The sequence below is a fragment of the Carassius gibelio genome, chromosome A19 (assembly GCF_023724105.1).
Source record: "Carassius gibelio isolate Cgi1373 ecotype wild population from Czech Republic chromosome A19, carGib1.2-hapl.c, whole genome shotgun sequence".
Classification (NCBI taxonomy): Eukaryota; Metazoa; Chordata; class Actinopteri; order Cypriniformes; family Cyprinidae; genus Carassius; species Carassius gibelio.
In genome coordinates, this window is record NC_068389.1 from 23,971,664 (window position 1) to 23,997,874 (window position 26,211).

General features: G+C 36.0%; 1 protein-coding gene and 1 long non-coding RNA gene across 3 annotated transcripts in view; one reads left to right on the forward strand and one right to left on the reverse strand.

Moving 5' to 3' along the window:
• LOC127935451 (protein FAM135B-like) overlaps positions 1-25,825 on the forward strand; it is a 59,560-nt gene extending 33,735 nt beyond the window's left edge. Inside the window, exons 5-20 of one of the 2 annotated variants that reach the window (XM_052533327.1) lie at positions 1,330-1,400; positions 4,107-4,280; positions 5,603-5,726; positions 8,196-8,349; positions 9,945-9,994; positions 10,162-10,317; positions 10,632-10,705; positions 10,911-11,065; positions 11,877-13,995; positions 14,358-14,524; positions 14,646-14,737; positions 14,881-14,978; positions 17,743-17,894; positions 18,356-18,466; positions 18,548-18,661; positions 22,187-25,825. In XM_052533327.1, coding sequence (XP_052389287.1) covers positions 1,330-1,400; positions 4,107-4,280; positions 5,603-5,726; positions 8,196-8,349; positions 9,945-9,994; positions 10,162-10,317; positions 10,632-10,705; positions 10,911-11,065; positions 11,877-13,995; positions 14,358-14,524; positions 14,646-14,737; positions 14,881-14,978; positions 17,743-17,894; positions 18,356-18,466; positions 18,548-18,661; positions 22,187-22,392 — 4,017 coding nt within the window. In that variant the 3' untranslated portion in view covers positions 22,393-25,825. Of the gene's footprint in view, positions 1-1,329; positions 1,401-4,106; positions 4,281-5,602; positions 5,727-8,195; positions 8,350-9,944; positions 9,995-10,161; positions 10,318-10,631; positions 10,706-10,910; positions 11,066-11,876; positions 13,996-14,357; positions 14,525-14,645; positions 14,738-14,880; positions 14,979-17,742; positions 17,895-18,355; positions 18,467-18,547; positions 18,662-22,186 lie in introns of those variants that run through there. The other variant, XR_008148090.1, reaches the window with a different exon arrangement.
• Positions 4,979-19,044, reverse strand: LOC127934846 (uncharacterized). The gene is made up of 5 exons (XR_008147914.1): positions 18,884-19,044; positions 18,535-18,642; positions 10,960-11,084; positions 6,366-6,397; positions 4,979-5,712 (listed from the first exon to the last, which is right to left on the reverse strand). It is a non-coding gene; the product is annotated as an uncharacterized LOC127934846 (long non-coding RNA).
• Positions 25,826-26,211: the final 386 nt, after the last annotated feature.

Consider the following 26,211-nt stretch of genomic DNA (forward strand, 5'->3'; position numbering starts at 1 on the left):
ATAGCTATATTTATGTATATTTTCATCTGTGTTGTATTCTTTAATAATTGCACTGTCCATGGAGCGGACCTAACTCACATTTTACTGCTGGTTACATATGCTCTATATAATTGTGTATGTGATGAATAAAAATCTTGAATCTTGAATCAAATATATTGAAGGAAACCAACAAAAAGAAAGCTACACTCTTCAAAGAATGTCTTTACCTTTCACAGCACAGTACTATATAAAAATAATATGACCAATTGTGCCATACTGGCTCATTTTAGATTAAATATATGAAATGGGTATGAGAGCGGCAGAGAGATGCAGGGAATTGTGGGTGAGGAGAGTGTCTTATCAGATTTCTACGGCCATCTTTCTTATTAACCTTGAAGCAGTTATCTGTGGCTGCTCTCTTCACTGTCTCTCCCTCACAGATACGACTACTAAAAATAGCTTCCATTTCCCCAGAGTGTGAGTTTAATCAATCTGTGTATCAATAATTGTAGCAGCCCTGTTTGTTTTGAAACATCGGCAGAGTGCGGCGGTTTCTCAGAACAGGGCGGAACCTTCTGTGTAAATCACATCAGGGTTTATTTCTAAAGGAGATCTAAGGGAGCAGCACAGGCTAAAATCATGTTTTCATTTGAAACATTCTTCATCTCATGTTTTCATTGAGAACATAATGGATTTTGCAAGTGAGAGCACAAAGAATTAATGTGGTTCTGTTTATTCAGACATGATCACAAAGATTCTGCAAATGGGAAACAATAATGTAATATGAGGCATGTGAAATAAACATGTAAATACAAACCCCCCCCCCAAAAAAGCATGATCACATAAAAAGGCCAAGATTCATGTGGTTCTGCACATGGGAAACAACATTGTTGAACATCATGGAAACACATGATGAATAACAACACCTCAGGACAGGTCTGCTAAAAATTTTATACTTTTTTTAGATGGACAATAAAACATTCATGGAACAACCAGCCATACATAAGGATCAAAATGCAGAGATCATAAATACAGAATCCAATCACCCAAACACCCCGGGAAACCGCTCAGAACATTTTAGCGGCCACAAAGCAATAGCTTCATGTTTTTTTGACTGAAGTATTTGACTAGTTGACAGTTCATTAAGTGCCCTTATTATGCCATTTCATGCAGTGAGTGATGTAGTTGTATGAGAGTATAAAGGATCTGCAAAGTTTTTAATCATTCAAATTTGGCTGGGTAGTTAATAACATCTTTCTGAACTCAGAACACATATTTAATATTGCTTTACACAGACTTTAAAGTTCTGCTGTTAGCTGTGATTAACAGGTGTGTTGACTTCTCTCTCAGGTGGAGGAAGCTGTGAGTGAGGTGGAGGTCCAGCTCAAACTAGATCTGCACTTCACTGACAATGAACAGCAGTGAGTATCTCACCCTTTTTTCCCCATACTCAGAATAAGTGCTCTGCATTTGTCCCACACGCAGCAGTGAACACACAGACAACATGAACACACACACGGGGCAGTGGGCAGCCATTTTTTTGCTGCGGTGCCCGGGGAGCCGTTGGGGGTTCATACACTTCCCCCACCATAGACGGAGGGTGAACCAACTCCAGGGTAAGGCTAAAAGCAGGCAAATATAATAACAAGGTTGGCCACCACACACACACTTCCCTGTCCCATAAGCCATTTCAATGTGCTCACAGCGCACACTCTTCAACAGTACGCAGATATGTGGCGCACACTCTATATCACTTCATCATAAATAACCCACACTAGAAACTTTGAGCATAAGCTACATACCTCGTTCTGTTGTCGGCTAAGTCATGAAATCATCAACATCTCTTAAATGCATGTACTAAAATATATTCTGCAATACGAGTTTACCATAAGGCACAAGATGAAATTATTTTTTTTATTTGTAATTTAATGCACAAATAAATGTGGGCAGAGTGCAATTACACTAGAAAATATGTGAAAATAAAAATGCATAGAATAACTAATTGTATATTCTGGCATTTATGACTGTTGACTTTGGCCTTTAAAAAAAAAAAAAAAAAAAAAAAAAAGGTCACTGCACATGCCTCATCCAGGAGTATGCAATTTTGGAGAGCAAGCATTTGGGATTTTCTAGAACCTGAATAAACAATAAAGCTATAGTGAACCCCTTTCTTAAAATACCTGGAGGTGAGGAATAATAAAAAAAAAAATTGTCATATTCACCCAGTAGTACTTGATCTAATTTACAAATATCTAAAATTACAGTTAAGCAGAAATTAATTGTACTCAGCTGTGTTTTAGGCACTAAAACAGTCCAGTACATTATAATCAAACATTTTGATATTGAAATAATGAAGATTTCTGTGCCACCCAAGACTGGTTGCTGGTCCTTCCCTGGCCACCCCTATGAAACACATCCTTGCTTCGCCAATGTGTATTAAACATCATAAACACATCTTTTTTGGCAAGAATCAGACATGGGTGCCATGTAGGGTAAATACATACATACATACATACATACATATATATATATAAAGGGACATAATTTGTATTTAACGAAATTACAATTGAATAATAATGTCAGGAATTTATAATTACAGTATATAATGCTTTCCACGATTATTCAAACAGTGAGTTTAAGCATCCCAAGATTCAAGTTATTCTTATATAGTCATTGTATCAGCTGATTTTCTCAAAAACCAAAACTATTGTAGTGATCACTAAAGCTATAAACTTTGAAATTAATCTCTTTTACATACATTTGCGCTTAGCTTTGTTGTTTATGATGAGGGAATTCGCAAGAGTCCAGAATTCAGCCAGCGAACGTGCACAACAAAACTGATGAGTTTAAGAGATGGCTCATCTGAACGCTTCTGTTTTGCCATTGCGTTAAAATGCGCAACACTGTGAAATCGCCTAAAATAAAATACTGTGCAACATGAGAAAATCTTAATTTAATGCTGCAATTGACGCTGTCTATTCATATCCACTTTGTTAGCAACAGACCTAGATTATATTATATATAAGGCTAAGCCTTCCCCAGCTCCGCCTATGCCCCCCACCTAAAATCCCTGTCGGTATGAGACTCGAACTCGCAACCTTTTGGATTACGAGTCCAACTCTCTAACCATTAGGCACAACTTCCCCCATTGCTGATTTGGTGCTCAAAAACATTTCTTCTCATTTTCAATGCTGAAAACAGTTACAAAGGTGCAGTAAATGATTTGTTTACTGCACGTTTAACATTTTTGCGTAAACTTTTTTTAAATTATTTAATTTTTTGCCACATTTGATTAATTCGTCCTAGCTAAGTAGAATTATTAATTTATTTAAAGAAATAATAATACTGACACTAAACTTTTGAATTGTATTGTGTAGTAGGCTATATGCCCAGAATGAAATACTAGGCTTCTCCATACTGTAGTATATACGATTTATTGCCAAATGTTTTTAATAATGATAATGTTTTCTGTTTCACAATAGTATGTCAAACAGAAATCGTTATGCAGTCCATCCAATATTGAATAGTATCTTCACATTTGGCAGTCCGATGCAACAATGTCAACACAGACAATTTAAAAAACAACACTATTGCTTCCTGTAGGTGAAAATGGAAGATGATCAAACAAACTGAATTGTGTATTCATTATACACACACTATATACAACTATTCTCTCCCTCCTTCCTGTCATCTGCATGATCTCTTTGTCTGTCGCTATTTAAGGAGCTGAGGTGAGAGAGTTTGCAAGAGCTTAAAATACTCTCTCTCACACACACACACACCTGTCTCAAAGCAGCACAAATGAGAGCAATTACTTGTGCCTCTTACCTTCAGCAGAGCCCCTGAGCTCAGAGTGGCACCCCGTGTGGGCCCCGTGGCCCCTGAGCTCTGCAGGGATGACAGTGAGGCCAGCTCATTATCTGCACTATGTGTCCATCTCCATTACATCCTCATGTTCTCTCTCCTTCTCCTAAGTTTTCTTTATTCAGATCTTTTTCTTTTTCTCTTGCTCTTTTTCTCTGGCTGCCACATCTTAGTAACTTGATGAATGAATGAATAAATGGAATGTGAAGTCTAGTATGACTTTGTCTTTCTATAACGTGTGCTATTTTGTGTTTGTGTGTTAGGTTGGCGGATATCTCTTCAGTGCCTCTGATTAGCAGCAGGACTTTGGGTTTGCACTTCCATCCACACCAAGGCCTACACCATCACCTGCCCGTCATGTTTGACTATTTCCACCTGTCCGTCATCTCCGCCTCGATCCATGCCTCCTTGGTGGCACTGCACCAACCACTGATCAGGTGATCAAACAAACTCCGCCCCACCAGTGCTCAGCCAATCAGCAGTTTAGGGCACTTTACCATAGCTTCAAAATGTATTTTGCTGATTTGTTTTATTATTTGTTTTTTTTTGTTTGTTTTTTATTGTTGCTTTGTAATATAATACATTTATTTTTATTTGAAAAAAATATATAATAACATTTGCCTTACTCAACTAATGATGAAATTATCCAAATAAAATTACATCAAATAATAATAATAATAATAATAATAATAATAATATTATTATTATTATTATTATTATTATTATTATTATTCTATGTAATTTAATCATTAGTTTTGTGAAAACATTTTTTTCCAAATAAAAATAAATGTATTATATTACAAAGCAGCAATAATTAAATTATTATTGTTATTGATGAATTATTATTTATGAATTATTAATGAATTATTATTATTTTTATTATTAATTAATTATTATTAATAATAATAATCATTATTATTTATAGTTACTAAAGACTAATATTTTAGTTTAAATAAATATTTATTAAATAAAACATTTATAATAAATGTAGTTCTCATTCGCATTCACACTTTATATAACCCAATATGACTGTATACAACAACAACAACAATAATAATAATAATAATAATAATAAAACATCACCAGTTATTTTATGTATAGAATTTGTTTTTTTTTTTTAGATAATTTCACGATTAATTTAGCAAGGCAAGTATTATTTATTTACTTTACATACTTCTTTCTTTTAATAAATATTGAATTAAATATTTTGAATTAAATTAAATTACAAAGCAATAATGTGCTTGTTAGCATGGTCACATCAAATTGCCAGCTTTTCTAGATGAATGGTGAATACTGTGTATAGTCTGTTGGATCTGTACCTGTTGTTTGTAGGAGGTGTTACTGGAAGGATGTGATGTATTTTCACTGCCGTAGATCTGTTCTTTAATAGTCAGCTTTTAAAGTGCTATATCGTTCTCTGACCTCTCCTGAAAGTAAAACTTTTCAAATCCGAAGTGTGTGTGTTTGTAAGCTGTCATGTGTAATGGTTTTCAGAGATCAGAAGCCTCATTAGTGACAAATATTCTAAAGACTGACTTTTATAAACTAATCAGGCATTTGTGTGTCTTTGGGTTTTCCATGAGGACCAGCAGGAATTGTTTTGACACAGATATGTTGTACGAATGATCGTCCATGCCTGGATAATGGAATATCTTTTGAGCTGTTCCCACTGAGATCCCTTATGTTAGTCTAGTTGGTAACAGCTGCACACACTGATCACCCCACAGGAACTCACAGCCTGTCATTTGCCTTTCTCTAGTTTCGCGCGCAGTGGTAAGGGGGCGTGGCTCGGTAAAGGCTCTCCAGAGAGCGAAGCTCCGCCCTCTGTGATGTCAGTGGAGAATATGTTTGGGGCGGGATATTGCAAACCTGTGCCAACAGAGGTAACCACATTCATCTAACATGATCGTCATAACTCATAATTTTGCATATGCACATAATCAAATAATTGTTTAAATGACTGTACTGAACTCGAAGTATTTAATTTAATTCAGTCCTGCTATCTCACATCTAACCTGAATGCTGACAGCACTGAAACTGGTCTTTGATGCTCTTCTAGGCTTGTAGATAGTTCAAGTCTTTTTTATTTATTTTTTCTGACTGGATGAAATGAGAGCTTTCTCTTGCCTGTGGAGATTTCCATTTAGGCAGGAAATCCTAACGAGGCTTCTTGTCTCCGTATGGGTCCTACGTTAACACCCCCCCTGCAGGGCACTTTATTAAGTACAGCGTTTCTCTGGAGGGAGGCAGCGTTTGATCATCGTAAGGAGCCCAGCTTTAACGGCCTCAAACATGAGAGCAAGCATCTCTCTCTCTCTCTCTCTCTCTCTCTCTCTCTCTCTCTCTCTCTCTCTCTCTCTCTCTGCTTTCTATATGGAATACTACTTTACAATGAAGGACATAATGTGCTGCTTTTCACTCTGTGACATAAGATAAGATTATTAAGCTTATTAAGTGATGAGTTAGTAGCAAAAGCAACATATGGTTAAACCAAAATGTATCTAAATAAATAATGTACGCACCTTTATGCCAAACCCCTTTGGCTTTCTTTCATCTGTAGAACATAAAAGAGAAATTTAGAAAGATGTTTTCATTATTAAATGCATTAGATACTTCTAAATTTATGCAAAAACTGCATTTTAATATGATACAATTCTGAATCAAACATCAGCCTTTAGTTCAGTGAACAACAACTTCAAAGTCAATTTAGAATAAATAAAATATTAAGTAAATTTGAATTTTATTCACTCCATTTACTGCTTCAGTTGAACCAGATCAGACGGATTCCTATACAAATCATTCAGACTAGTTTTGTGAATCAGATGATTCACTGAAAAGATTCAACTCATACAAACAATTTTTCGTGAATTGGACATCAATGCTTCTCTAATGAGCTTCTGTATGGTTTCAGATTTGCATGAATGTATTTCTACACATGTTGACCGCAAACAGATGACACTATCCCACAATGCAAGCTGGCACGTTTACTCTACCTTGTGCAGACGATTTCTTACATTAAATTTGTCTCTGTGAACTATGACCTATGAGAAATATTGACTTGTGTGTTTTCCAGCTGTCACAGGTACTAAAATGTGAGAAATGTCAGTAGAAAGCATCTGTTTGAGTCAAAAGGACATAACTGAATGTAGATTACAAAGCTTGACACATATAATGACAGCGTTCAGCACTCTCTTTACAAACATACACACAGATATTACACAGTATACACAGGTATGCAGTAAAGACATAATAGAGGCCCAACAAACTCACAATCAGCCCTACATCAGCAGTTACGAGCCTTTGCTCCAAACATTTAAAGCATCACCTGCGTTTTCTGTTAATAATAAAATTGTACATTTAAAAATAACTTGTATTTAATGTTTTAGATTCATAGAAGCCTGTGTTTCCACACTAGTATGAAAAGGTAACAAGGAACTGCTTTTGACATTTTATTTTATGACACTTTATTATAGTGAAACTTTACAGACTCTATAGATCAAATGTGTGTGTCTTTAATAAATAATAATTTTATTTCAGCAGGGACACATTTAATTGATCAAGAGTGACAGTAAAAATATTTATTATGTTTCAAAAGATTTTCAAATTTCAAATAAATGCTGTTCTTTAGAACTTTCTGTTCATCAAAAAAGAAAAGAAAACATGTCTTATGGCTTCCATTAAAATATAAAACAGCACTACTGTTTTTAAAATGGATAATAATAAGAAATGATTCCTGAGCAGCAAATCAGTATATTGGAATGATTTGTGAAGGATCATGTGACGCTGAAGTCTGGAGAAATTAATCAAATAGAAAATAGAAAGTGTAATAATCTTTCACAATTTTACTGTTTTAACTTTATTATGTCGATTTGCTTTTACTGAGAAACTACATCAAAGAGACATTATGTTAAAATAGACATCATATAAATGATCTCAATGTAGTTATGAGTTCATATGTTTACATTACGTTACATTAGATCAGTGCACTTCCTGTCGGCAGGATGTCTCTCGTTCTCCATAAGCGAGTGCCACGTATGCACACTTCTCCTATTTTACTGCTGGGAAACTGACTGAGTTTAAAGTTTTACTCTGTGTTTGATCTTCATCTAATTATTGAGCTTCGGGCTCGACCAAACAAATATACAGCTGCTGCTCATAACAACCACTTCACACAAATATGATATCAGATGGACAGACAAACAGGCAAGGTGTCTTGAGGATATTCCTATCTTCCTTGTTCAGCGTTTAGCTACCTGGTTATGCGTGTGCAGAAATAACAAGGAAGAAGTGTGACACGCAGTGTAATCTGACCTCCACTCGTATGTCCTGTGTGAATGTGTGTTTGTTTACAGGGCAGTTTTTACGTGCCGTCGGAGAACTGTCTGCAGAGAGCTTACACGTGGCACCGGCGCATCTGTAAACTGTTGCTGGCGGCTCACAGAGCTCTGCGCTCCTATTACACCGCACTAATGAAGGAGATCCCTCAACTGCAGCACATAGAGATGGGTATAATCACAAACTCTTATGAAACCCAAGTTCCCTGTCATCATTTACTCACCCTAATGACCTTCAAAATCCATAAGGTGTTCTTTCTTGGGAAACAAAAAGCACACAGTTTTCATGAATTGAAAAAAAAGGACATAAAAGCCTCATATCAGCATCATAAAAGTAGCTAATACAACTTTGAAGCTATTCGATAGTTGTTGTTGTTGTTTTTATTATTTCTATTCAGCACAACTAATTTTAAAATTGATAATAAGAAAAGCTTCTTGAGCAGCAAACCAGCGTATTAGAATGATTTCTGAAGGATCATGCGACACTGACGACTGGAGTAAAGCTGCTAATGAAATTCAGCATCGCAGGAATAAACAACATTTTATTGATTGATAATCTCAGTCATGCTTTCACTTTTAAAGCCTGACTTATTCACTGTGGTTGTGAGAAAAACAGCCTAGATTACTTGTTTTACAGTTTACAGCAACATGAGTGTGAGTAAATAAGAATTTTATGTATGAATTAAAGTGCCCCTTTTATGGATTTTTTTTAATCTATCTTTCATGCAGTGTGTAACACAGCTCTAAGTGAATGAAAACACACTGCAAAGTTTTAAATCTAGAAATGCACCATGGATAAAGTGATTCAGTCGACTCTGAATCATTGAAACGAGTCGTTTTTTTAAATTGAATCCCAAGCCGTTTTATGTTGACGTCAACAGGAAATATTAGCATATTCTCCGCCCACTTGTTGATCCTTTTGTTGGTCTGAATGAAAATGCAAATTCATTCTTTGCCACTAGGTGCTACTTTTGGAGCAGTAAAATAGCGGTTTCCCCAGTAGTGTTGTACACAAAGCAACACTGCGCTCACAAACGAAGCTTTATCAGGCATTACAGGCGTGATGAAATGACAATGAGACCAATCGACCAATTACGGTCATGCAAAGGAGGGGTTTGGAAAAATGAATTGTTTAGCCAATTGTTTGGGAGTTGTTGAGCAAGTAAGGTAAAAAAAAATAAATGCAAATTATAAGACAATAAAAGTTTTTTGACCTTGCATACATTGCATAACAAGTTGTTGGGGTACAGAGCCCCGCATAACATGACATGCAAGAAAAAATGAATAAATTGTGTGCACGGTTTCCTAATTTGTTTCCTCAATGTATTGTACTAAAACCTGCACATGATTATTATTTTGTTCCCTCAATTTGCTAAATTGTGTGCACAATTACAAAATTGAGGGAACTATTTAATAAATCGTGCACATGATTTAGCCTAGTGTTTTTTTTCCCAGCATGCCATGTGCGAGTAGTTATGAAGATGTTGATGAACGGAGATACGAACCTTTTATTTCATTGAAATTACATATGATTTCATTTCATTAATGGGGCACTTTAACTTTAAAGTTACACTAAGGAGGAGCAGGTGAAACTTTAATATTTATATGATGTAACACAAGCATATAAATGCTAATAAAAGAATGAAAGTGAATAGTTTTAGAATTTAATTAAAATAAAAATTAAAAAATAATTAAAATGGTCCTTAAAGAAAAGTATAGTATTACCACAAAAGTTTTCTAACTCTCTCCTTATGTTTTCATTTCAAGAGGACCTTCCTCTTGAAGAAACATTAAACCAGCTCACCACTGAACTGCAGGTTTGTGAAACAATTTACTCATGAAGTTCCTGTAAAAACATACCATTAATATGATGATTCACGTAAAACACCTTCACAATAATAATATTGTTCTGTGGCTAAATAAGATTGATTGTTTTGACTCTCTCTCTCTCTCTCTCTCTCTCTCTCTCTCTCTCTCTCTGTAGTTGCAGAGCGGTCATGAGAAGGTAGCAGAACAGATCAGTAAAGATCTGACTCAGCTCTGTGCTCAGCTGTCTGCTCTTTGGACACAGTTTTTGGAAGCCACGGTTCCTAATCCACATATCCGCTCACATCTGGCCCAGGAGCACCACACACTCAGGGTGAGAGCGGTTTTATATTGGGCTGGGAAGTCCTGGACTACATTTCTTGTTGAATATAATTTTTCATTTAGAAATACATCGCATTAGAGAAGTAAAATGAGTTGCAAAGGCTTCTTGAGCATTTTAGGTCTTCTTTTCTAACCCTTGGTTATGAGATCTTGCTACACATTTTTTTTTTTCTCTCTCATACGTGAGGTTCCTTTATAAAATATTTCTGCTTGCAATATATATATATATATATATATATATATATATATATATATATATATATATATATATATATATATATATATGGAATGTGTGTGTCTGTGCAGGTCAGGAGATTTTCTGAAGCATATTTCTTCACTGAACATCCCAAAGAGTCCTCACTCACATTTCAGGAGGACCTGTGAGTCTTTTACTATAGTATAGTCTCAGTCTTTCTCTTTTAAACATGTAGGCCTACTCACATATAACTAGCTATGTAAATTGAGAAATAACCTTAATTATTATAATTAAAGCTACTGTAATTAATACTAATCGTAACCCTTACCAAAAATAAAAATGAAATAAAAATAAATAAGTCTGAAACTGCTGTGTATCTTTCATGACAGTATCAACAGACATGCACAGGTGGCCACAGAGATGCGCAACTCTGATTACCTGCTCCGAATGCCTCCACTTCCTGTGGAATGCCTGGACATCGATGGAGACTGGAGCAGCCTGCCAATCATCTTTGAGGACAGATACGTGGACACGCCCTGTTTAGGTGACAACAAGCAGTGACCCTGTTTAAAAGAAAGCAAATGAATGAATGAACAAAAGTATGAGCATCTAAACAAACAAACAAGCAAACAAATGAATAAATGATTGAGCATTTAAACAAACAAATCACAGAATGAATGAGCAAACCTATAAATGAACAAAAGAATAAATGAAGAAACTAAATATTTAGAACTTAAAACTACTGAATCAGTGAACAAGCAAATAAATATATGAATTGCCATATAAATGATTGTATGAACAAACACAATGAAATGGCATACTAATTAATGAATAAAAACAAAAATGTGATCATTTTAAACATATAAATCACTGAAAGAATGAACAAACTTTTGAATGAACAAAAGAGTAAATGAACAAACAAAACATCTAGAATAAATAAATACATATAAGAATTAATGTATAAATGAATAAACAAATGAATAAGAGATCTGAAAAACAAACAGAACTAAAAAAAACAAATAAGTGAAAAAATGATCAAGCAAACAAATAGCGAACAAAGACAAATGTATTATTAACAGACTAACAAATCAATGAGAAACAAGTGTAAATGAAGTGATGAACCAACAAACTAACAAATGCATGAACAAGAATGCCAATGTAAATTAAATAATAAAAATATATATAAAAAATATTGAATTAAAAAATAAAAATAAAAATATATATTTTTTTACAATCAAATTAATCAACAAATTAATAAGTCAACTGAACAAACAAAAAGACACATTTTAAAGTATCCTCAAGTTTTTATTAAACAAAATAATATAGTTGAGCACTTTTCTCTTTCTCTGTTCTAGACTACAACCTCCATGTGGAAAATCAGACTGTCTTAAACTCTCAGCCATGTCCTGAGCCAACAGGGTTGAAAGATCAAACCATCAGTCCGGTTGAGGAAACACGGGACACCAATTCACCAGCAGCACCCCCTGATGAACCTCCCTGTGAAGATTACATGGACTTGCCCACATACATGGCCCTGATTGGCCAGCAGGAGGACTGCATCACTGACAATAAAGAGACCGGAGCTCAAGCAGAGACTCTGATTGGCCATGTGGGAGAGACTGATATTTATAGAAGCGAATGTATCACAACCTCAGATTCAAGAACTGATTCTGACGATAAGGCCACATGCCAGTGTGAAACTGAGGAAGGATTCGATGTTGACTGTAGGTCTGTAGACAGCGATGAAGCAATAGATACAGGTAACCCTGAGAAAGCTAGTTGCCAAAAAGAAGCAGCTGACTTTGTTGAATCTGATCGTGCAGATCTAAAACAAACAAATGTTACCCAAAATACCGATTTTAATACCGTACAGACTTTGCTGCTTGTTCCGACGGATGCTGAAGAACCTCCCGACCTCACCAGCTTTGACAGCTTTGAGTTCTTGCCCACTCATAACCATGACAACCATCTTGAAACACCAGGCAATTCTGGGAGTCTTGGCAACGACGAGCCACAGTCAGTATTAGATAACAGATACACTGAAGCACCTGCAAAGGATTATGGGAGCAAGGATACAGCTAATCTACTGAACACCAACTCACTGGGAACCGACACTTTAGCCATGTCCCCTACTCGTAATGTTCTACAACAGATCCGTCGCTTGTCTGAAACCCCACCCAAGGGCATATTCTTGGGCGGGGCTAAACTAATGAACCGCTCCTCCTCCTTAATCTCAGATTCTGGTATTGAGAGCGAGCCAAGCTCTGTGGCCTGGACTCTGGAGGGTCGAGGAATTGTCGGAGGGAGTCGTGACATCTTGCAGAACTTGGCACGGCGTCAGCCGGCGCATCAGAGCTCTTTGGAGGGCCTACAGATGGAAAGTCACGGCAGCCTTCCCACGCAGGCCTCTCTGACCTCCATAAGCTCCCTGCCTTATGAAGAGGAGGAGGAGAGGCAGCTCAATACTTTGACCAAATCCGCCTCAGCACCACAGATCAGCAGTCCTGACGACACAGAGGAAGATCATGAAACACCAGGAGAAGATCAGGAGAAGTTCACGAGTCTCATTGATGAAACAGCCAATAAGGTTAAACGGAATATTCAAGGCAATTCTAGGGAGGACAGAGAGGAAACAACCAATCAAAAGAAGGGGAATATTTGTTCGGCACATCAGCTAAGGCAAAGTGAGGAAGCAGCCAAAGAAATGAAGCAGAAACTTCAATGGGTTACTAAAGAGGACAGAGGGGAAACAACCAATCAGGAGATAGACGTGGATGAGTTGTCCAATCAGGAAACAGCAGATCTTGAATTTGCTAATCCAGTAATGTTACTACACCAGCAATTTGGGACGATCAATGGTGTTGAAAATGCCACAGTGGAGGAACCAACGCAAAATTCAGAGAAATGTCAAGCAAACATATTACGTGAAGCCCATTCTGGTCTAACTGATGACACCACAGAGATCTGTAGCTGTGAAAATGAATATTGCGAACACAAGAGGGTCCTAGAATCAAACATATATCAAAAGGGCCCCGATGGCATCAGTGTCTGTCACATTAATTTGAATGAATTTGAAGTAGTAAGTATGGAGAACCTTCCAGATCCACCAATCAATGCCAAGAGCAGTTACAAAATTGCTGCCAATGAGAAATACATGCCTGCTGATCTCATCATGCTTCCGGTCAATGAGAGAGAACAGCAGGCACTAGAGGGGCAGAGCCGAGCCAGTAAAGTGCCAAGTACAGGTCTGGCATTCGTGAATAAAAAAGTGGTGGAGGTAGTCAACCTGTCGGTGTCATGCGCTCCCACATGTCTGCCCTTCTCGTCTGTGCTACGTGATTCACCATCGGTTAGCGGAATCTCCACACGCCAGGCCACCTCCCCCATTACCCATCAACCCCTAGGCTCATTTGGAATAATTTCCTCCAACTCCTCATTCGGCACTGATCAGGAAATCAATGAGAGAATGATTAAGTAAGTTAATTTTGATTACTCACTAATATCAAACAAAATGTATATTTTAGAATTTAGATATTTACATTTTCTTACCAGTCATAAGGAGGTACGAACATATGTACAGACCGAATTTTCAGTTTCCCCCTTTTTCTTTTCTTTTTAAAGTGCTCTTGATCTGTAAAGTTGCAAAGACTAAAGTCTCAGATCAAAAGAGATATCCTTTATAAAAGTTAAGAGTCAATGACGCCCTCCAAAAACGACTCATTATAACCATTATAACGTCTATGTCACAATGTGGGAAGATTCGCATAATCCCCTTTAAACAGAATTTGAATGTATTGCTCACTGAATTATTACAGTTTTGCTCTGATGTCTTAAAGCTTCTATAAGGAAAAGGAAGCCATGCTGAGGGAGCTGGTGTTTAGAGGCACTCTCTACAGTGACCTGCCTTACCTCGCCTCCGATCATCCATACTTCCCTCCTGAGGAAGACGACACAGAGTTTGAGGATGGGATCCACCTCGTGGTGTGTGTCCATGGACTTGATGGTAAGCGTTCCAAACTTGAAGAGATTTGGATTCCTATAGATCTGCCAAATATTTAAGGTGTAAAAAATTATAGCTGCATCTGTATTAAATAGTTTTGCGTGTGTGCGTTTGTTTTTACCAGGAAATAGCGCAGATCTACGGTTGGTCAAGACGTTTATTGAGCTCGGGCTGCCTGGATCTAGACTGGATTTCCTCATGTCAGAACGCAACCAGGTAGAACATCCGACCAGCTTATTTTAGCATGCACACAACAACCAATCAGAAATCTACAATGCCCCTCAACAACCAATCACAACTTTGGTTCCAAGTACAAGTTTGATCAGCTTTCTGTTGTCACTGTCATCTTCTGTCTCTAGACGGACACCTTTGCAGATTTTGACACCATGACTGACAGACTTCTGGACGAGATAATTCAGCACATCCAGCTGTATAACCTCACCATCCATCGAATCAGGTTTATAAACACACAACCTCATTAAAACTCACCATCATATTGATATTATAGCAGCACAACCAAACCACAGTCAATATCAGCATTGCATTAGAGCTCAAACTATGAGTCTGAACAGATGTAAACACTCAATTTCATGCTTTCTGAATCCAGATTGAATAGTTACAAAAGCAACCAGCAAGGTCTAAACTAGGCCATGTTACCCACCCTGTTAAAACTGAAACTATATGACTTAAAACCCTGTGATCAAACACACACACACTACACAAAAACACGAAACACAGACTAGCATGCCCCCTTGTGGTTGGGCAGTAGATATATCTGCCACAACCATTTGAGAGCCATTAAAGTTGTAAGCCTTATTAGCTTTGTCCTTACATCTGGATAGTCATGAACAATTTAACAAATGTATTATCTTTAGCTGCTTACGAAATAGTATGTTGTAGTCAAGGTTTGCATTCAAAATGTTTGATTCAGATATCAAGTATACTATAGCATGGAGTATAAAGCTTCAGGTTAAAGATATGCTTTTAGTCAGTGAACACAAAGGTGAATACACAGTAGTTGAAGCGTAATAATGGCTCCTGGATGGCTCCACTGAGCCCACTAAAAATGTATAAATTATACTTACTACTACCACAAGATGGCAGTAAAGTAAAAAAAAGTCTGTTTGGCTTTAAGAAGAAATAAAATCTGAAGATATTCACATGAAACGCTGGAAAATATATCAAATCTGTCTCTTAGTTCATATAAAGCTGTTTAACCCCTTTGCGTGCAAACATCGCTGACGGCCCCAGTTTATTATTGTTTCACTTTCACAGCACATTAAACATCACTGTCTTACTTCATCTGGACAAACTGTGCATCAATGGAAAGTTTAAAGACTCAAGCTTCGATATTTGACCAATATTTTGATAAAACATTGTTGCAGTGACAGATATTTAGTGATTTATGTCAGGAGTGCAAAATAATAAATCCGTATTATGCCACATTTTGAATAGAAATTCACAACTCACTCATATTCAATCACGTCAAGAGCGGTTTATTTGTGTTCACATAGACTCACTGAACAGCGTCAATAAGGATTTATAGACAAAAGATGCATATCTGCGGAGATATATGGATATATTTACTGATGTTTACTTCATATTTCTTCAGACAGAATCGTCATTTCTATTCATTTTCCACGGATTTACGCGATCAGATGATAAACAGCCTCTCCCAGCGATCTCTGTGTGCGTGCAGTGGTCACAGCTCGTGCGGTGTGTGACTCAGACTCTGATTGGGTCTTTCAAACGTCCATCTTAGAGTTTCATATCTGGACACCGCCCCATCGTGTCACATGCTTCCTGCACACTTCCTGGTAGTTATCTGGCCAAAACAACACTGAAACACCTCTGTACACACAAAATATCCGAATAATAAACCCGCGATTACGATAGTAAAGCTTGGTATGAGAATTTCTTGAGATCTGGGGCGTTTTAATAAAAAAAATCGAAAATGTACATGGGAAATGCTAACTTGTGCAGCGATGAAAAAGGCTACAAATAACATATTTTTACAACAGTAAACGACCAAATTCCACCCCTGATCGCTAAAGGAAGTTATTATAAACACTCGATCGGGGTTTAAAGTGAGTTTTGAGTAAAAGTGTACTAATAATTTCATAAATTGTCAGATGTAGCTTGATGCTAACGTTAGCACCAATGCTACTAATAGCAGGTGCTTTTCTTCTTCATAATGCATTTTTGTCTCAATAATTCACGTAAGGTCGTAAGAAAATGTTTTGTTGTATTTTTATAGTAAGACTTTTGATAAATAAGGGCTAAATGCAAAGAGAGACTGAAGTGAGATCGCTGCTTTGTTGCTTTGTAAAGCCTGAAAAACCACAATCAAGGCTAATAAAGGTGGAATAAAAACAAAAGAATAATGATAAAAGAATAATGCGGATAATGTGTCATACCTGGCGGAGGTGTGAAAGACTCGTTTGGTGAGAACAATACAATCATGAAACGGGCAGTTTTCACAGCCAAACACACATATAAAACACACATCAGTGTTTACATGTGAGATCTTACAGAGATGACAAGGGCCATAAATCAATCTGATTAGCCTTCTCTAAAAACACACATGACATGGCCTTAGAAAATATTTCATAAAATTCACAGTTTTACAGATTCGATTATGAAATTTTTTATGAAGTCTTGGAAGACTTGTGGCCTTAGCTACACTGTGTTTTCAAACTCATTTCCTACATCAACATTTTTTTAAATACATTTAAAACATATGTTTTTAATATTTTTATTTTTGTTTTTATGTTTGAGCTTATATATCTCTATTATCATAACAGTCCTGAGTGATTCTGATTCCTGAACAGTAAACTTTAAAGTGTCAGCTTTGTGAACAAAGGTGGATTATGTATCTAGTCAGAAAGAATCATGAGCAGAAACCTTTTTATTTTGGGTATGTAATTTCGGTCTCCATGCCAAAAAAGGGGGGTTACTAGTAAGGGGTTAATCTTAATTTTACAGTCTTTTAATTATTTTTGAATGTACTTCTGAGTCTTTGTTCGTTCTCTGAAGTTTAGAGTTTCAAATGTCTTTTCGAAAGCAAATGGTAAAAAGATTCATAATGACTCAGAGATTTAATTAAAGCCGTAATTCCTTAATGCAATGTACAAAGAATAATTTGCAAAGAAATCCTCATTTTGAACGCTTATTTTCGGAAGGTTCAGTGCATGCCTTTGTTGTTTATTTCTTTTTGCCAGTTTTATCGGACACTCTTTGGGGAACGTCATCATCCGCTCTGTGCTGACCCGACCCAGATTTCGCTGTTACCTCTGTAAACTGCACACCTTCCTGTCCCTGTCTGGACCCCACCTGGGAACACTGTATAACAACAGCACGCTGGTCAGCACAGGTACACACACAAATACAGATATAAACTACTGTTCAAATGTTTGGGGTCAGAAATGTTTTTTTTTTTTCTTCTTCTTCTATTTCAAATAAATGCTGCTCTTTTGAACTTTCCATTCATCAAGAAAATCAGCATATTTGAATGATTTCTGAAGGATCATGTGACACTGAAAAGGGGAGCAATGATGCTGAAAATTCAGCTTTGCATCACAGGAATAAATTACATTTAAAAGTATTCTCAAATAGAACAAAGTTATTTTAAATGGTAATATTATGTCAGAATATTATTATTTTTACTGTATTTTTTCTCAAAGAAATGCAGCCTTGATGAGCAGAAGAGTCCTAGCGGCCCCAAATATTGAATCAGTAGTGTACTGTATATGCAGTCTTTCTAGAGTTCATCATCATCGTTTCCTCAACTTGATGTCGTTCTAACAAACATGACTTTCTATCCTTGTTCTTCAGGTCTGTGGCTAATGCAGAAACTGAAGAAGTCCGGTTCCCTACTGCAGCTCACATTCAGGGACCACACTGACCTGCGACAGACCTTCCTCTACACACTCAGCAAGAAACCAGGTGGAGACACATGGAAAGACAAGCAAGGATGAACACAAACACATACACACATACCCATGTTTTCTTACTTTCTTTGTCCAGGTCTGCAGTTTTTCAGGAACGTGGTGTTGGTGGCCTCTCCACAGGACCGATATGTGCCCTTCCACTCGGCACGCATTGAGATGTGTCGGACGGCGCTTAAAGACAGAACCACAGGTCTGTTAGCCTTAAAGACTTCCTGTTCCAAACCAGAACATGTCAGGATGATTTAACACACCCTAGCAACCAACTGAAACGCTCTAGGATCAATCACCTCAACTATAATTTTTTACATTTAAAATACAAATAAGCCTGAGATTTTTTTAAAAGAAACTGTGATGGGAAATTAAAGGGAGAGCAAGAGGGAAAAGAGCGTTCTTCATTTTATGAGACTGTCACCTCTGAGAGTGGCGTGCTGCTCTTCGACAGGTACTTTTCTCTTGGATTGAGAGACCGATTAGAGAAATCAGCACCTCTGTGAGTGTCAGTGTGACAGTCGAGCGAAGGATACACTCTCTGAGCAGACACACACTAAAGCTGTGTCCAAATTCAGGGTCTACATACTTTTTTTTTTTTTTTTTTTTTTTTTTTTATTGAATACAAAATTATATATACAACCAAGGCAACTGCAGGCTATATCATATCTTACAACTTACTTAGACAGATAAATAAAATAAATAAATAGAAACTAATTAAATTAAATTTAGGGACAAAATCACACCAAATCATATGAAATCAAAAGATCAAGCAGCTTCAACGCACTCCCACCTTTCATTCTCTCAAGGGCTTTAGAATAACACTTTAGTTCTTTTTTAAACACCACAAATAATGGAAGGGACTTAAAGAATCTACATTTATGAATGAAATATTTTGCCATTATTACAATGTTATTAATCAAATAAAAGTTAACATAGCAATCTTTGGGAATACCAAATAAGATATGTTGTAAAGTAAAAGCAAAACCATCAACAACCACCTCTTTTTCTATCAACCAGTTCTGAAATGATATCCAGAAGACTTTGGAAAAATTACATGTAAAGAAGATATGGTCAGTGTCTTCAGAATGGATATTACAGCAGGAACAGGGGACAGTATCTATTTTAAATTTTTGATTTAAGAATTTATTAGATGGATAAATCTCATTAAGAATTTTGAAATGCGTTTCTTTTGCTTTAGGGGGAATAGGAAAATGTAAATAAGCTGTTCTAAGATATTTTACAGTATTCTTACTAAACATGTTATCTATCTTGTTTCTTTTAATTTGACAGGGATAACATGTTATTAAGATGATCTGTCTTAAATACTTGTTAGTACAATGAACACTTTTAAAATTAATTTCTCCAATGAATAAAGTAGGAAGAGCTGGTTTAACTTTAGCATAAGAAAGGGAGCATCTCATCAACATTTTTAATCCAGAAGGTATTGCATTAATGACAGTGAAAAACTCCTTTGGGTGACAGGTAAATCCATGCTTCAATGTAAAAGCATTATAGTCTAAGAGGTTACCCTTTTCATCCATTAGATCCTTTACCGACCATAAACTTCTGCTTAGCCAATTCTTAAAGCATAAAGATTTGTTCCTGTGCAGTATATATTTGTTGTTCCAGATAGAAACAGTATGAGGTGTAAAATTGTGTTTATATGCCAATTTCCAATATAAGAGAACCTGTTGATGGAATGTTGATAGTTTCACCGGGAGTTTCGATAAATCAAAATCACAATTGAGCAAAAATTGAATTCCACCAAATTCTTGAAACAAAGCTGAGGGAATTGTAAACCAAAAACTATCTTCATTACAGACAAACATTTTTAGCCATTTGAGTTTTAGAGGGTCTACATACTTCGGAGGACGCATTTGAAGGATGTTACGTCACAGCGCCGCGACGAAGGCTGTCCAAATTCGTAGGATCCTTCAAATGCGGCCCACAAATGCGTCCTCCTTTTCCCCGAATTGGAAGGATGGGTGTGGTGGATCCTTTCGCGTCCTACCTATCCCATAATTCTTTTTGGCAGGACGAAGCGAGCGGTAGCGGAGTGGGGGAGGAGTATTATTTTCGATGTTTTTTAAAAACTGGCTTTTCAAAAATATATATTTTCAGTGGTTTTCTAGTTAGGCAATTTGTTTTAGCATTAAGCATTCTTTTTTTGTACGTGTATATGTAAAAAAAAAAAAGTTTACTTTCGTAAACTAGCTTCTTCCTTACTGCCTGTGTGAATATCCCCTTACACACAGCTTATTTATTAGTGATTGAAGCTGTTTTTAACGCTTCTAAGGACGAAAGAGCAGACAGAAGTGTTTATAAAGCTCCGGGGAGAGAACGATGAGCTCTTCACCCGCGTCTTACTTGGCGCTGTCACGGTTGCTAGGCGACAGGATATGAGCAACGGTTAAGGGAGGGAACTGAAAGAAGGGTAGGCTGTCCAAATTCACAAACACCGACTTCCGGTTTTTGCGGTCGTCGGAGGACCCATCCTCCTTCAACCGGGTAGGAAGGATCCTTAGGAGGATCACAACTTAAGACTACGATCACATAGAACAATGGCAAGTTCCAATCAGATTGGTAGGCTTTCCAAGAGTTTGTGTGCGCAGGTTTTTATCAATCCGCTTGGAGATGAAGTCATGTTTACAAGTTCTCAGGCTCTTTGGGAAAGAACGTGCAGGGATTGCGAGTTTAATTGCATCAAATCTTTGAAACTGAAAAATATGCAAGACTATGGCATGCTGCTGATTGATAATAACAATAAATAATAATAAAAAAAGAACACAAGCAAAAATCTACAATGCATTTACAATGGAAGTCTAAGGGGCAAGGCACTGTACCAGGATAAACGTTACATACAGTTTCCAAAGTATAGCCACACAACTTTACTTATTCACATGGTCTGTGTAGCTGGTTTCCCTTCTATGTTTTGTAAAAGTCTTAAAAAGACTTAAAGTATTTTATATAAATTTATTAAACAGACAGTTTTCATAAATGAAACAAAGATGCATATATTTGACCAATAATTCAAAAACCGTAATAATGTGAAATATTATTACTGTATTTTAAAATTATTAGTAATGAAATGTTTTGTACTCTAGTGTGTTGTGAAATGTAATATATTTCTGTGATGTCACAGCTGAATTTTTAGTCTCTTGAAATCACCTTCAGAAATAATTTTAATATGCTGATTTCACGCCCAAGAAACATTTTTTATTAATAAAAAGCAGTGAAAACAGTTATTAAAATATTTTATTTTTGTGATATATTTTTTCAGGATTCATTTTAATTAAATAAAAAAAGAAATTATATTTTATTTTTATGATACATATTTCCAGTATTTATTTAATGCAATTTTATTTTAACATTTGTATAAAAAGATCTTTAGTATTTTTAATTTTCTTTGTTTATAATTTTTTTAAATATATTTTGATTATTTTATTTTATTTTTTTCAAGAATCTTTGTTGAATAAAAAGTTCAAGAACAGCTTTTATTTGAAATAGAAATATTTTATAACAACATAAAAGTATTTTACTGTCATATATTTTATATATACTAACTGAATACTTCTTTAAAAAATTTAAATAAAAAAAGAAAACAATTTATAAAACAATTTGTGTCTTCTTATATACCCTTCTTTGATTAATATCATAATATATTTTATATTTAGTAGTTTATATTTATAGTTTTAAGTAATGTGTTGTATTTGCTTTCTAACAGGTCCAGTATATACAGAGATGATTAATAACTTACTCCAGCCATTGCTGAGTGCTCCAAATTGTCGTTTGATCAGGCAGAACGTGTTCCACGCATTACCGAACACGGCCAACACGCTGATCGGACGCGCGGCTCACATCGCGGTGCTTGACTCTGAACTCTTCCTGGAGAAGTTCCTTCTAGTGGCCGGGCTCAACTACTTCAAATAGCCATGCTTTCCAGATGACATCATGCCTTGAGTTGGGTGGGAGAGCCAATCAGATTACACGTACTGTCAGCCAATCACATTTTATTTCAGAGTCATAATGAGCTCGAGAATTTTTTTCAGTTCAGTCTTTGGATGCAAAATTTTACAGAATCTGAATTCATACAGTAGATATAAAGTCTGTACAGAAAGAACATTGTATACTAAGCAACTAGAGGAAACTAACAGCTGGAGGCCTACACACGCCTTAACAAAGCTTTATGACGTAGAAATTTAACAACTAAATAATCCTAACTGGAGAGTTAATTATATGAATGTAAATTTGGTGTGTACTGTAGCTGGTCTTGTAACAACTGCCTTGGTTCTTCATTCCATCAAGTCACCCAATATATATTTGCTGCGCCGGTCGTAACTTGAAGAGGTCAATATCACTGGCGTTTATACTTGAGTAAATTCAGTCATTGGCGTTTGAGTTTTTCATTACGTCTCTTTTTACTGAGTCATTCTTTTATAGTTTGTGTGTTTCGACTGTTATGTTGTGAAGCTAAAGTATCACTGTAAAATATGCCAAATCCATTGGGGTTTATGTATTGTGATGGAATACATTCTGTCGGTTTCCCCTTAACCATGTTCATTAGGCGCACAGAGAACATGTTCTGAATGTATTTACCATTCCAGCCTTAACTATCAAAAAAGTGAGTATTTCTAAACATCTTTGATCCATAATTTTTACTGTTACGTTCATTCATTTTAAATGGTTAGTTCACTAAAATGAACATTTACTCACCCATTATGTCGCTCCAAAGCTGTGTTCTTCTTTCTTCAATGGAACACAAAGGAGTGTAGCTCCAAAGGTGACAATAATATGATCAATCATTATAAAGCTGATTTTAAAATGATACATTCATGTAAGACATTTTTCAAATTAATTTGCTGCTGTTCAGCTGTTTAAATGAGCATCCATAGTTGCCATTCAGGATAACTACATATACAGGATTGGATGGGCTCAATTTAATGCAAAAGAGGTTTTGCTATCACATTTACTAGAAAATATATTTCCTTACATTGTGCTTTTGTAAAATACTCTTCTGAACATTAAGGAGCCATTTACACGACAACGTTTTGAGCCAAAAACAGGAAACTTTTTACGCATTTTAGAGTTTACTAACGCTTCTTCAGCAAAGTGTGGATTTACTTTATCAATATTACAATCAACAGCAGAGATGCATCATATACAACATATAATCGTCACTTCCCTACAAGTACTGTTTACTCACAAGGTGACAGTGCCAACTACTGGCTTGGCATACGTAATACAGCATTTTTATCCATTTTCGCAGATATGTGTAAACGCAAATCGTTTTGAAATGTTGTCAGGTATACGTGAAACATTTTAAAAATGCAAGGTAAAAACTTTTCCATATTTTGATTACATTGTTGTCGTGTAAACGTAGCCTAAGTGGCCATTTACACAACAATGTTTTCAGCCAAAATTGGGAAACTTTTTATTCGGTTTGCCTGTTTGTTTACACAACAGCAGCGTTTCGGGGACTGAAAATGCTAATTTTTGAAAACGGGATTCAAAGTTTCTTCTTTTTTTACTACATCGTTGTCATGTAAAAATAACCTAAGAGAATATGTACATGCTCTACTTGCAGTGTTTGCAGGGCGTCAAGGCGATATACTTGACTTTGCAAACATTCATGCATTCAAATATATAGTAGTTTCTTTTCTTACATTTTTAGACTACAAAAGGAGCACAGAAATTGATTCCATACATAAGAAAATATATTTGCAAGAAAAGGTTTTGATAGTATGGAAAGGTTTAAAGCAGATCAAATATACAGAACTCCACTGAGGTGAAGTCAAAACCCTACAGTGGAACTACTGTTTAGAAGTTTGGGGTTGGTAAGATGTTTTCATGGTTATTAAAGAATACTTGTATGCATGCCAGGGCTTGCATTCATTTGACCAAAATACAGTAAAACAGTAATATAGTGAAATATTATTACAATTTAAATAAATTAAATTTCTATTTTAATATATTGTAAAATTAAAATTATTAACAAAGAAATGATTGTACAGGTGCATCTAAAAAAAAGTTACTTAATTCCAAAAAGCAAACTTTCTTATATTCTTGATTCATTGCACACAAACTGAAATATTTTAAGAGTTTTTTTGTTTTCATTCTGATAGTTATGACTTACAGTATCTCAAAAAATAATTACAAAAATTGAATATTTTCTTCAATCCACTCCTTGTGAAGCTCTCCCAAGTTATTGAATCGGCTTTTCCTGACAATCTTCCCAAGGCTGTGGTCATCCCTGTTGCTTGTGCACCTTTTCCTACCACACTTTTTCCTTCCAGTCAACTTTCTATGAAAATATTTTGATACAGCACTCTGTGAACAGCCAGCCCTTTCAGCAATGACCCTCTGTGGCTTACCCTCTTTTTTATATATATTTCAGTTTGTGTGCAATGAATATAGATTATAAGAAAGTTTACTTTTTTTAATTCAATTACAAAACACTTGCTTTTCAGCACTGATTCCCTTATTTTATGTTATTTTTTAATTATTTTTAACATATTTATTGCTTCAGTTAGGAAGTGTTCATTGAACATCAAGGGAAATGTCCCACTGCTTATGGTGATTGCAGCCCTGTTGTGTTTGTTTTATATATTTTATAGTCTTTGTCAGTTAGCAAATAGCCTGTTTTTTGTTTTTGTTTTTTGGTCCATTTTACTTCTGTACTCCACTGGAGGAACTTATTTATTGTATTGTATCACACTGGACTGACCTTGAATTGATCTCTTTCCGGCCCCAGAACACTTAGTTTTCCCATTAAGTTTGTCCTTCAGCTGTCTGCTCCTCGAGGGTGACATCAACATCTCACACCTCAGGTTTTCACCTCCTTCAGCATCTTTAGCTCTTGTTTTCGTGTGAGTCCTGGGTCTCATTATGCCACTGTCAGCAGCATGTGACTGGGTTTAGATCAGCGCCGCCGTGTCAGCAGAGTTAGAAGATACCCTTTCTGTCCCTGCTTAACATTTATGTACACGCTGACTGACGCTTGATTAGTCAGTAAATACACTGTCACTGTGATTGCCACTCATTTAACTCCGCCCCTCCATACACATAACCATGTCACGTGAATCTACTGTTTTTTCTACCGCTGAAGAAGCCTTCAGGCATAATGCTCCATTACCCATCATGCTCTGCTGCACTGAGCTTGTTTGTTTGTTTGCTAGCTAATTTGGGCTGATGGCAGAGTTTGCTCACACAAGTCAAGCATACTAATTACGGAAACAGAGCTGATCTGCAGTGTGAATACTGACCAAGGGCAAAAGCAGGTGTCTATGTGTGTAAAATACTGTCACACAGATGCTGTAAAATCACCTATTCATCTCACAGGGGCGTTAAGAGAATATATATATATATATATATATATATATATATATATATATATATATATATATATATATATATATATATATATATATATAATGCACATTTTCTATCCACTTAAAGCATTTAAACCCTTCAGTGAACCACATTTAATATAATTTTTCAGACTAGAATGTGTTCAGAATGAGAAAGTACTGTACAAAAGTGTTGATGTGTTTCTGATTTTATTATCTATTCCTAACTTTTATTTTATTTTTTTCATTTTCCCACATATCAGTTTCACGAAAACCACTAGCAAAACATGTACTATAATATATTTGAAATTATTATGTTATTTGCAAAAATATACTGCTACGTATAAATATCTCTTCGTGGACAAAGAGGCTTTTTGGTCATTTCACAAGCCAATCAACTCCC